The sequence below is a fragment of the Melozone crissalis genome, unplaced genomic scaffold (genome assembly GCF_028551555.1).
Source record: "Melozone crissalis strain CALT ecotype California unplaced genomic scaffold, PUWL_Pcris_2 ptg000013l_1, whole genome shotgun sequence".
NCBI lineage: Eukaryota > Metazoa > Chordata > Aves > Passeriformes > Passerellidae > Melozone > Melozone crissalis.
In genome coordinates, this window is record NW_026535791.1 from 6,230,664 (window position 1) to 6,243,968 (window position 13,305).

General features: G+C 41.2%; 1 protein-coding gene across 1 annotated transcript in view; it reads right to left on the reverse strand.

Moving 5' to 3' along the window:
- FLT3 (fms related receptor tyrosine kinase 3) overlaps positions 1–9,758 on the reverse strand; it is a 28,890-nt gene extending 19,132 nt beyond the window's left edge. Inside the window, exons 1-8 of the mRNA XM_054271825.1 lie at positions 9,656–9,758; positions 9,212–9,336; positions 7,523–7,716; positions 6,629–6,744; positions 4,263–4,380; positions 2,746–2,882; positions 2,004–2,143; positions 1,769–1,922 (exon numbers count right to left, since the gene is read on the reverse strand). Coding sequence (XP_054127800.1) covers positions 1,769–1,922; positions 2,004–2,143; positions 2,746–2,882; positions 4,263–4,380; positions 6,629–6,744; positions 7,523–7,716; positions 9,212–9,336; positions 9,656–9,758 — 1,087 coding nt within the window. The remainder of the gene's footprint in view (positions 1–1,768; positions 1,923–2,003; positions 2,144–2,745; positions 2,883–4,262; positions 4,381–6,628; positions 6,745–7,522; positions 7,717–9,211; positions 9,337–9,655) is intronic.
- Between the last annotated feature and the right edge of the window lie 3,547 nt (positions 9,759–13,305).

Here is a 13,305-nt window from a genome sequence, read left to right on the forward strand (position 1 = left end):
CAGTGGTGGAAACTGAACATTAGACCTGCAGTAACAAAAAGCCTTGCAGTAGCAGTTGTTGGCATGATCTCTGCTGTGCTTTGAAGTGGCCTAACCACCCTGCCTGACCTGATGGTCACACAAATTGGGATAAATTGGTGAGGTATCAATTACCAAAGAACAAATGAAAGCAGTCTGGCTGCAAGGCATTATTAGAGATTACATCCATACAGCTATGATAGCCAGGCTCCCCGGGCAATGGAGGGTGTGCCAACCAAATCAGTTTTCTCTTGGATAAGTTATACCATGATGATTCCCAGTGAAGCTACAGGTGTTGAATCATGTACAGTGATGGTTTAAAGGTGGGATGCTGATTGTTTCAGAAACTGCTACCCTAAGACATGGGCAACTGAGTGAAATCTGTATCTGTATCACTGCTGGAATGGAATCTGCATTGTTAGCGTGAATTCACACCCACAGTGACTGTCATTAACACATTAGGCTAAATGCTGGCATGGATCAGAAGCACAGGATATTCCTGTAGAACCTTGGAGAGAGAAGCACAGCTGTTAGCTTGGTATGACAACATCACCCACTTTAATCCACCATGTAAGTAAACAAATAGGTTTTCTCACCAGCAAAGACAATGAACCCTCAGAAGTTTTGTTGGGATAAAGGGGTATTAAGGAGGGCACAGACAATCAATATAGGCTGGCGCATTGTAGTGAAAAAAATATCCTGCTCAGAAATACAGCCTTCCAGGGACAGCAACTCAAATATTCCCTCTGACTGTCACCCATGCTCACACCTGATAGTTCACAGATCCCAGAAGCCACTCTTTCTGACCTATGCATGGCCACTGATGAAAAAGAGGATCTTGCCCTACCTCTACAGTACACCCTCACCCCTACGTTCCTGTTTACCAAGGAGATGTGCGTAGAAAAAGGCACAGGTATTGTACTCAGTTATTGTAAATGATGAGGGAACTTCCTGCTCAGTGGTAGGCAGAAGCTGAAAAGAGGATATTGTACTGGGAAAGTCATTTCTGAAGAGACTGGGGTTAGTATTCTCACTTCCTGCCATACCTAGCCTAGGTATCATAAACCCTGAGAGCAACTACGTCTAAGGTCAAACATATGGTGGCTGCTTCAGAGAGCCTTGTTTTCAGGGCTAGAGGCTCCAGCTCCAGGCACACCAGTCATTGAATTACATCCTGTGCCTACTCCAGCAGCATGGTCCTACCTACATCTTTCCTTTTCATGCCTTGTTTCCAGACCTAGGCCTGTTTGTATATTTTTTCCATCTGAGAAACAAAGTTTGCAGCTGAGGCTGCTTTCAGCTAAATTCAACCCTGCTGGCTTCTAAATCAGAATGTTGCTTAAGTAGAATGAGATTTGCTTTTTAAATTTATGGCTCTGTGGTGCACTGGCTGAGAGTCACTGACATGTGAGATGAATCCCAGCCTGTGATTCCAGAAGATCCCATTGAAACAGTCATACAGACTGCATGTCTAAACAGTGCCATTTCATTTCACCTCTAAAAGCACTGTCTTTTAAAGGGAATTGTTTGAAAAGCAATATAAAGAAAAGGTTAATTGTATTCAGGTACCAGAATGACTCAGTTCAGATTAATCTCTTGGCTCTCCTGGATTGCTTGGAAGTGCAAACAGACTTTTTCCTCAGCAAGGGAACTACAAACATACAGTGCATATCTGCAAGTAAAGAACAGACACTTGGGAAACGAAGCAAAACAGCTGAGAGACAAAGTTAAGACCAGGGATTGAAATTACCTAGAACTGTGATCAAAGCAGTTTGATTTGGATGAGCAGTAGAAGAGCAGATGTAATGTCCACTGTCATTTCTTTCTGCTGCTGAAATAAACACGTGCTGGACCCGAATTGCTGACAAGTCTTCTTGATATTCTAATCCTTCAAGGCAGCAACCCTGGTTTTCAACAGAGATTCACATTTAATCAGTTGATAGTGCCTGATACAACCTATGTTAATATATGCCCTGTCTTTTTACCTGCTCAACTTCTCTGTTTTCAAAAGATAGTTGTAGTCTGAATTTATAATTATGGTGAACAGCTCTGCATCTGATCAGCAATGGCTCCCCAACCTTAAGTAGTAGTTCAGGTAAAGGTGCCGCCTGTCTTTCATTTAAATCTACAAAACCAAAACACAGACAGTGAAACAACCATCATTTTGCCCGGAAAATGCTCAGTTAGATCAACATTTTTTCTGCTAATGCTGTATAGATATTAATTTTTACATAGTAACGATAATTACCATAATCATGAAATTAGTAACCTTCATGGATTTAGATGTCTCAAAACAAATTTTGTCATGATTCACAACACACCTCTAGGGCACAATGCAGCATAGAGCTTTGCTCGGGTTGGGTTTATTTAAAAAACAGACAAGCAAATCTGAGTGCTATGTTAATTAATAATTATATATAAATATATATGTTTGAGAACACTTTGGTGAGTTTTTCCATGCACACAGTCCTAAAAGCCTGAACAAAAAGTCAATACAAGTATAGCAAATATAGAAAGGCAAGAGGCTTTTTACAGAGACCACAAAGAGCTATTGAAATTAGGTTTAAAACATTAGGTTTAAAACAGAGCAATGATATTCACTGTTAGCTTTATTCCAGTGATTACAAACAAATAGCTTAGACCAGAAATCATACTCAGATGGGTAGTGCAACTAACTTCAGCTGCAGGATTGAGCTCACATGCAAGTAAACCTTAGAGGAAAGTTACCTATAGTAAAGAGGCTGGTGCATTCTCTGCCCAGGACATTGGCTGCACAGCACCATATGTAAGTTTGAAATAATTCATGTTGCACCATCTGGATGCCATCTATTTCTCCAGTTTCTTCATGCCTTTTATAAGGGCAACTGCAATTACAAGCATAATTATTCATTGACTCATTTGGTTAACCGCAAGCAAATAAATCTGATAAATCTCTAAGCCATTAGAATATGCAAACAATAGTGGGAAAACTGGATTTCACATATTGAATAAAAAGGAACTAGCAAAGGTGAAGATAAGAAAGTAAACATGTCACAGTCTGGGCAGAAATGTGAGCTGAAACGACCTGAATATGCTCAAACTGGCTCTTAGACAGGTAATTATGTGATTAAAATCCAGACAAGAGTAAAATCATAGAGGCTGAGCTTTCACACCACATCTCTGATTTCCTGGTGGTGGGAGGTGCTGCAAATCCAGTGGCATTAGGAGATCTAGACCCTGAACTGCCATGCTGCAGAGAAGAGCATTATTGCCCCTGTAAATAGAATAAGCTTTATATATTAATAGAATGGGAAAAATGATTTAGCTCACAAAATCACAACCTCTTGTCTTCTCAGCTCTGATACTCCTGGTGAAGCCCCCAGTGACGGGAAAAAGGGAAACATTGCATCATTTAAAAAAAGGGTAGAAAGGAAGACCATGGAACTGCCAACCTCACCTCTGGCCTGGCAAGGTCACAGAACAGGCCCTCCTAGAAGCTCTGCTAAGGCCCAGGGAGGTGATTTGAAACCATCAAATCATCTTGTTGAAGGCGTACCTGCGTATTGCAGTGCACTCAGACTCCAAAGATGAGCTTTTATGGTCCTTTTCAATCTAAAGTGTTCTATGATTGTAAGATTCAAATTTTAAAACACTGCGAAAAACTAGGGGGAAACAAGATGCCTTTGATTTGCTCTTCATCAAAATATGAATCCAGAATAAAATTTCTAAACCAAAAGCTGGTAGTTTCCAAAAGAGCACGGCAGTAAAAATTTCTAGGAAAAGTGTGTTGCTGCACTTCAAAAGTGGATCATGTGGACATAGGTTTTCAACCAGCCTGTGAGTGTGCCAACTAGCAGAGCCCATCTCCAAAAATTCTGAATCAAAGGCTCTTCTTTAGTTATCTCCCTGATAGCTGAGTAGGCACACTAAGCAGTGTAGAATCATGGAATCATTAAGATTGGAGAAGACCTCTGAGATCGAGTCAAACCATCAAACTAACTGCGCCACATTCACCACTAAACCAGTTCTCCAAGTGCCACATTACAAGTTTTCTGAACACTTCCAGGGATGGTGATTCAATTGCTTCCTCTGGCAGCCTGTTCCAGTGCTTAGGAACCCTATCAGTGAAGAAATTTTTCCTAATATACAATCAAAACCTGACCCGGCACATCATGAGGTCATCTCTTCTCACCCTGCCACTTTTTCTTCAGAAGATGGCAAACTTTCAGTCTAGGGATTCAACATGCATATAAACATACACATACCTCTTTTCAGGTGTTTTGCAGAATATCCATTCCACAGAGGGCTGGGGGTAACTCTCAGAAATGCACTCGATAGAATCTGATTTTTCCCTTTTCCTGAAATAGGGTTTGGCTGGTTTTTCTGATAAAAATCATGCAAATGTTTAAGAAAGATGAAATAATTTTGAAACACTGTTTTGCTTATTTTGCAGTACATAAAGTTTAATAGCTGTGATTTGTTTCAGGAGTTTCAACACTGAGGCAACAGAAAATGGTTTAGCCTTAGGTGCACTGTGGGTTGGTCTCATGAGCTTTTCAGCTTTGATTGCTAAATGAACAGCTTCCCTGTACCAAAGGCCTGCCTCTATATGCCAGGGGATAATCCTGAGGCTGATACTGAAAGGTGTTAATTTTCTGTGGTTGCTATTCATTTCACTGGGCAGGAGCAACTGTGATTTTGAAATCACATCCTAAGCCTGTCTTTTGGTGGAGTATCTGTTGAGACTACAAAATCTGTGCACAAAATGGGGTTTGCTCAGTCAGATCAGATACATGATGGAGACAGAAGGGGTGATAATGACTTCTGATAACCAGCAAACTTCCCTACTCTGCATCTGTAACCCAGAGGGAAATGATTCCTAGATAATTCCCAGTGTCCTGAACCTCTCAGGCACAGACCCGGACTAGGAACAAAAAATTTAATGTATTAAAACTGCTAAAGGTTTGACTCAAAATGAAAAGCACTGAGTCCAGTTTTAAGTAATCTTACAATGAAATTGCAGCTGCCACATGTAAAAGTGACATTTTCCTCAGTCATACTTTCACTGTGGGCAAGGTGATGTGCTAAGGTGAAAGTAATAATCATGGCTTTGTAATTTCTTTCCTCATTTATGTCTAAGAGGTTTTTTTTACCTACAGAAATTCACATCCAATTGGAAGGATTCACATCTAGCCTGAAGGGTTTTATAAGAGAGGTAATCATGACATTAAATTCACAGGACCAAAGAGAAAGCAATCGAAGCAATTGATATAGAAAAGACCTTTACCGACATTGTTTCGAACTATTCTTGCTTGCACATGTAATAACACTTTTTACCTCTAAAGCCTAATTGGTATAGAGATGGCAATTCTTAATGAAAAGTCTAATACTTTATCCCCTCAATGAAGCTGTTAAAATTATAACTGAGGCATGCAGTAACCCTTCAAATTAAACAAGGAGAGATTAGAGGTGACTTTTCTGGCACCGGAGAGAGAAAAAAAGTTAAACAGAAGAAATACTTTAGAAACAACTAAAGAGGGAAAACCAAATGTTGATTAGTCACAGTTTATTAAAACCAATGCAAGTAATAGTGCTTGTTAAACCTGGAAGGGTTTGCTAGTCTTTTAGCTGTTTGGATTGAGGTTTTGCCTTTGAAATCTCTTTTTGCAGTTTTACATTTTATCTTTAAATTTGTCCATTTCCAGACAAAATAATATAATCTTCCTATTCTGTTAAAAAAATCTTGTCACTATGTGTCTTTATGGGTTTTTTTGAGATGTTTATGGGTTTTTTGAGATGTTTTTGGACACCCCTAGTTAGAAACAGAAGCTTGCACTTTGTTGCAGCTGTTGCCTTTGCAACAGAGATGTCTCTTGTGTGAGCCTTGAGAAAACTCAATCAAATCCAGTCTCACTGGGAGCCTTTCAAAAAGTTGCACCTCACAGGTGCTCTGTCATGAGCATTTAACAGCAGCTAAAACCTCAGCTTCTTGGGCACACTTGTGTTGAGCAGCTGCAGAACTGATAAGTTTTAAGTTTTGATTTAAAAGACAATGAAGAAGTCAAAGCTGGTGCTGAGAAGAGGGACTGTTTCTTTCCCCTTTTCTCAGTGGACCTCTTGCCACCCACAGAATTGTAAAAGGAAAAGCAGTGAGAGAAGTGAGAGCCCTAGCAGCAGGAACAACTGGAAAAGTGGCAGCAGGTCAAAGTGTGACCAGAACATAAAAGGGAAATCCTGATCTGGTCCACATTACAACCAAGTTAGCAACACCAACAGTAAACAGGTTAAAATGAAAGCAAACAAATCTAGCCCATGAGCATGGAAAGCACAAAAAAAAAAAAGCCACCATCAGTTTGTCCCTTTTGACACAGAGGGGATTTTTCACAGGGGAGAAGAAAGCTTTGCACATTTATATCTTTATTTGTTCATTTGCATGGTTTATTGACTAGAGAAAGCTGACTCACATAGTTTGTGGTTCTGACTTCAGCCTCCGAAGACAGCTCCAAGTGCTATGCTAATCTAGGAAGATGCTTGAAGTGCAGCACATGAAAGCTTCACTGCTTTGACTGAACTTGAGCCTCTGCCCTTGAACCTATTGATGGAGTGACCCCTTTCATGTAGACATACTTACTTCGGATGAGAACAGGCACAACCACTGTGTAATTGCCAGTTTTACTTGTGACCAAGAGGGTGTACGTCCCAGCTTGTCCTTCTTTTATTTGGGAAAAAGCCAAAGATGCAATATATCTATAAAACAGAAAGTTGTATTTGTCATGCTAATATGAAGAAGGTAATATGCAACACACACAATTAAATGTTAGCTCTTTAGCACTTGCAAAAACCCTTCAAAGACACTGGTATTCATTATTTACACAGTGCCCTTCAACCTGAAATACTTCCTTCATGTGTCTTACTACACAAGCAGCACATAGGAATTTACAGTCACAGTACCACATGCTTAATGCTGAGAAGCATTGGGAAGGATGGCCCTCCTGAGCTGGAGGCAGTTCAGGAGCTCCACAGCCAAACGATTTACCTACAGTCTCATTCTACAAGCTTCCATGAGGAGGGAATTATGGAGCCTCAGGTTCCAGTCCAGGTTTGGCTGTGAGAGTCAGAATGCTGTTGCTGTTGTTCTTGATCTGCACTGTTATCCTAAAAGCCACGTAATTTTCATGCCTCTGTTTCTTTGGCTATAAAATCACAATTTTTCCTCAAGATCATGGCAAAGCTCAAATCCATCAATGCCAGAGAGTGCCTGGGGACTCCCATGCAGGATGCCATACAAATTAAAAGAACAAGCTTATTTTAAAATGTTCTTAGTTTTAAGATTCATATGTGTACATTGATCTAAATGACAATCAGTAACGTGCTGCTGGGTGACAACAGTTAAGGATTAAGAGATTGAAAAAGATAATGCATACATGAAATCAAACACAGGCACAGTCACAGAAAACATTTGATTTGCATTCTAAAAGAAAAGATCTCTTAAAGGATCTTTGATCCAGTACATCCCTTGACTTACCTATTCTCTGAGTCAAAAGAAAGTTTACAGGCTTTGCTCTTTTTAAAGAACCAAAAGCATGAAATGATATTTGAAATGCTCATTGTTATTCTTAATTCCATATCTTCAAGTACATTGACTTCCACATTTTTTATTGTTTGGTAGATGTTATGAGAATTCAAGTAACACCCAAGATCTTCCAAAATATTAGGAACCTGCAATGCGGGAGGACAGACTGTTAGGTATTTATTAGCAGTTAGCTTTATTTGCTTTTTTTTTTTTGCACTCAGATATTTTTAAAGGGTTCTATTTCTACCACCCAACCTATTAATAAATATGTGGAATTCTATTGCATGAGGAAACTCTATAGGGCTCCTGTTGAATTAGTCAATTCTGTTCTCTAGACAAACACCACAGAACAATCTTAGCCAGAACCGTGATAAATTTCTGTTAGTGATACAGGTTATTCTTTACTTGATTTTATTTTCTTTTGTTTAGAACCACAGGGAGACACAGAACTATAATAAAACCTTTCTGTTTGGAACTTGGATGCAAAGGCAGGGTCAGAATGTTGGGTTTATTTTAGCATCTCACTGCTTGTCACTGCATCATCTGGCTAGGCTGCTCCTCAGCTCCTTGGGGGCTTTACTGGGTAAGGAACATTTGGGCTGGATGCTGTCATATTTTTCATTTCCTCACCCCTGTGTACAGCTAAAGGAGAATTGCAAACAGAGACAGAATCTTCCACAGTCATTCTGAAAGCCACCAACAGATTAGTGAGTCTCTAAGATGAGCTGCAGCAAAAGGTGGCAAGGAAGTAGCTCTGTCTGAAGAGGAGCCCTAAATGTCTCCATTGCTTTGTTGGGTGAATTTTACTCTGCGTAAGTCTATAAAAGGACAGAGTTCATTGCATCCCCATTTTGCTTGTTTGGTTGGTTCTTCTCATGCCTCTCTCCTTTCTCCTTTCTCCTGACCTGAGAAGTACTCAGAAATAACAGCCAAATTCTGCCTTGTCAGATACAAGGACAGCACAGCTTTGGCTGCTGTATCTTCATTTGTTATTTGAATTACTATTCATTCATTCAGGAATGAAAAAGATTTCATAAGACTTCCTTGAAACAAGAATCCTCAGGAAATATTTTAACCACAGGTCTCAGCTGATTTATAATTTAGTTACACATCACCTCCACCTGGTTTTCTACCATTGGGGGTTAGAAGAAAATAAAATGGTATTTAATTCATTGTCCAGCTTTGGTGTTGAAGTCAAAGTTTGGACCTGACAGGGATTTATGGGCTTTGGTGGTGGGAATAGAGGGTGGTACAACTTTCTGTCAGTCCCAGCAGCTGTGGCACACACACCCCATGGCCTTGGCGGTCTCCTCTTAAGGGCACATATTTTTATATATATTTTAACACTGATACATTGCCAACAATATCCAGCAATATTCAGGCATGCTGGTATAAGATAACATCAAGATGTTAATATAAAAGCCGGTTTTAGAGAAAACTGGTACTTAACTATTCACAGTTTCAGAGTCTGAATTTTCAGATATGTATCCCTCTAACCTGCTGGAGCCATATTTGGCATAACTCTAGATTTTGTCTGTGATGTCCTCACATTCTAAAGGTTTAGGGTGTCGTAAGTTTCTGGGAAGGTATCCTGGGGTGGACAGGAACATTTTATAAGCAACTTGTTCTCTATTATATCACCTTAGGAGCTACTGATGTCTCTGGTGCTTCTGAACCTTCATCCTTCTGGCTGATAAACCCACACGTGATCTCAGATGTATTTTGAGTCATTGTAGAAGCGAAAGCAACTGCTGTCATAACAAAAACTGCAAAACAGAAATAGAAAACACATGCAATAAAGTCTAGATCTCTGCTATGGGACAGTAGTTTTAGTTAAAATACAACAAAACTGTAGAAAGATTACATCTTTAAAAAAAAAAAAAAGCCAAACTGAATATGCAGACATACTGTATGAATATGCTAACTCTGCATTTGTGTATTGAAGCTGAGTGGAAGCTCTGTTTGGAGAACCTTTCAAAAGCACAGGCACATCACACTTTAGAAGTATGTCCCATAATTCTGCAGAGAAAGTCTAAAGACAAAAGCCACTATGTATTATAGAGGCTCCTTTAGAAACAGCATTACCAAACACAGATGCTCTCTTGCGCTCCCCTTTTGCATCCTTGTGCTGGAAAGCACCAAACGTTGCAGCACCAAACTCTGCAGCATGGAGATGGAAGACGATCATGCCCACTGTGAGATGGAGGATGATGCACCTTCCTTCCCACAGAAGGCAAAGGCGAGGACTGGGAAAATGCAAACCACCTGCTGTAGGAGATCAGGTTTGAGAACATCTAGGGAACATGAAGGTGAACAAGTCCAAGGGACCTGATGAGATGTGTCTGAGAATCCTGAGGAAACTGGCAAAGGAAGTGGATAAGCCCCTATCCATCATATTTGAGAAGCTGTATCAGTCCTGTGAAATTCCCACTGATAAGAAAAGGGAAAACATAAGTTGCCTTTTCAGAAAAAAAAAAAAGACCTGGAGAGCTACAGGACAGGCAGTCTTGGTGCCTGTCAAGATTATGGAGCAGATCCTCCTGGAAACTATAAGGCACATGGAAAATAAGGAGGTGACTGGTGACAGCCAACATGACCTCACTAAGAGCAAATGGCACCTGGCAAATCTGGTTGGTCAATGGATAGATGGACAAAGGCTTGATGTCCAAGCAGAGAGCAGTGACAAGCGGTATTCCTGAGAGATCAGAACTGGGACCAATATGTTTTAACATCTCTATCAATGACATGCACAGTGGGATCAAGCGCACCCTCAGCAAGTTTGCTGATGACACCAAGCTGTGTGCTGCAGGCAACACACTGGAGAGAAGGGATTCCATCCAGAGGGAGCTGGGTTGGCTTGAGGGGTGAGCCTGCGGGAACCTCATGATGTTCAATAAGGCCAAGTGCAGGGTGCTGCACCTGGGTCAGGGCAATCCCAAGCACAAACACAGGCTGAGTGAAACATTGATTGAGAGCAGCCCCGGGGCAGAAGGACTCAGGAATGTTGTGGATGAGAAGTTCAAGATGAGCTGGCAGTGTCCACTTGCAGCACAGAGAGCCAACTTTATCCCGAGGTGCATCAGAAGCAGCGTGGGCCACAGGTCAAGGGAGGGGATTCTGCCCCTCTGCTCTGTTGTGAGATCCCACCTGCAGTGCTCTGCTCAGCTCTGGGGTACAGAAGGACATGGAGTCATTGGAGCATGTCCAGAGGAGGGCCACAAAGATTATCAGAGGATTATCAATGATTATCCCTTACGGAGACAGGTTGAGAGATTTGGGGCTGTTTAGCCTGGAGAAGAGAAGGATGCCTTTCAGCACCTTGCAGGCACCTGAAGGGGGCTAGAAGAGAGCTGGAGGGGGATGTTTTACAAGGGCAAGGGGGAATGTTTCAACTGAAAGAGGGCAGGTTTAGATTAAACGTCAGGAAGAAATTCCTCATTAGGAAGGTGTTGAGGCACGGAATGAGGCTGCCCAGAGGAATTGTGGATGCCCCTAGTAGCAGAAGTCCTTTATCTTTATGCGTAAAGAGAAGTGTGGGAAAGCTTCTGATGCCTCAAAGGCATCATCTCTCCAGAATGCTTCCTATAAGCCTTTCTGCGGGACTGCAGCTTGAAAGGTCAGCTTTCAGCTTTACAGAAGTTACAGTAACCATGTCCCCACCACTACACCAAACAGAAGCAGGACTGTACAGCTGGCTGGGTGAAACGTGTCTGATTTCCATTAATTCCCTAAAGCCAGTCCTCAACATACAAATAAGCAGTGAATCATAAAATAACTTATTTCTCCTGGCAACCTGAAATATTTCTGCCCTCAGGCCTTGATGTTTTGCTTTGTTTTCTTTTTTTTTGTTTCCCTTAGTTCCTGAGATGGTTGCACATAAAGCTAGGTGCAGAGTTGAAAGAAGGAAAGAAAGTAAATATATCACAAAGAACTTGAAGGATGAATGTGATGAGTGTCTTCCTGCAGGCAATGAAGGAGCAAAACTGGAAGCAGGAAGAAACGAGTTACAGTTGGGGCCATCTCCTCCTTGCCATTTGTATCTTCTGGAACTATTTGAGCTCTGAGCTGGCAACACTTTGACAATCTCTTCTCCTTGCCAAAGTGTATTAAGGCTGAGTCCTTCTCATTCAGGCATGCAACATATGCTTCATTTTGGTTGCCTCCGTTCCACAGCATGCACAGGCAATGGGCTGCTTTTGCAGATGTCTGAGTAAAACCCTGTGTGTTATCCCTAAGAAGGATGAAAGTGATTTCTTCGTGGAGACATGTGTCTCCATCCTTTGGCTATAAAAATAATAATGGCACTTCTGGAGTTGGAGTGCCAGTGGGCAGCTGAAAGGCAGGCATGCATCAGGTATCTACACCAAGCATACTGAATTCCTTCAGGTTCCTAGCTCTCTCCCTATCCTTTCACCAGGTCCTTCTCTGCTCAGCATTCTCCACTTCTCCACTTGTTGGTTTGTTGGCTGATTCTTCCACTCTTTTCAAAGCAGAGACTATTCACCTTGCTCATGGCCAGGGATTTAGCTGATGGAAACCCACCTATGTCCTCTGATGTCTAAAACACACCAGCAGAAACCACCTGAAAGTATGACCTCAAAATCTCAACTCATTTGGCTTGCTGAGCATTCCCTTGCTTTATGTTTCTGGTTTGTGAATAATTTAAACTTCTGATTGTACAAGCTAAGCCAGTGTATCCCAATGTGGCATGATTCCACTTTGCCCATGCTGCCTTGTCAGAGGGAGTCCTAAGGACACAGCAGAAGAGGGGAGGGTGTACTTAAACATCAACAGGGAGCAGATTTGCAGCCAAAAGTTAGACAGCTGTAGCAACCAGACTGTGAGTGAGACATGCAAACAAAGTGTCAGATGAGCTGGAACTGCAGCTGTACAGGATGGTGTGAGGGACTATGCTGGAAGCAGTGAGAACCCTGACCCCCTCATGTGTAAGTAAAAATGTGACTCCTCTTCATGTAAACTGCAACAGCTTGCCACTGCTGTGGTGTACCTTTATTCCTGTAAAGGATTTTAGGGTAAAGAAGGATGTTTTGAACCTGACATAATTCCAGATGCTTTACAGCGAGAAATGAATGAGTAACATGATAGTAAGAAGTATTTACATGATATTGAGTGGCCTAAATTTGTGTAGGTCTTGAAGACTTGTGTAGGACAAAATAGAAAATCAGAGCATGAATGAGCCTTTCAGAAAAAGTAAAATCAAGAAAAAAAACACTGGGAAAATGGTAATGTTCTGATTTGCCATCTAGATCTTTCAGCTTCTACATGGCCTCTTCAAGGGCTGCTGTTATGGTCTGCACATCAGCCATCCTCCTGAAAACCCAAATTAAGAACTGCAGAGACTGAAAGCACTGGGTAAAGAATATCAAATATGTAAGCATGCATAATCATATTGTCTATTGCTGAACTAGAATGAAGCTGAAATGAAAATAAATTGCTGCCTCTGAATAATGTTTGTTTATGCCTGCTTTCCATCTTCATTATCTTTTTATAGGTTATACAAAATTAAAGGCAGTAGGAGAAATCTTGTTCTCACTGCAGTCAGACAAACATCTAGCTGCCAAAGACAGAGCTAAGATTTCATCAAGATGTGTTGGCACATACTTGGGGCAATGCCTGTAAAAGGCAAAGAGAGCTTACGTGTTGTGGTGCTGACAAGAAAGGTCTGAATCTACTGGAGAGATACCAGACCAAGAAGCTCCCTTTAAGCTAGTTCA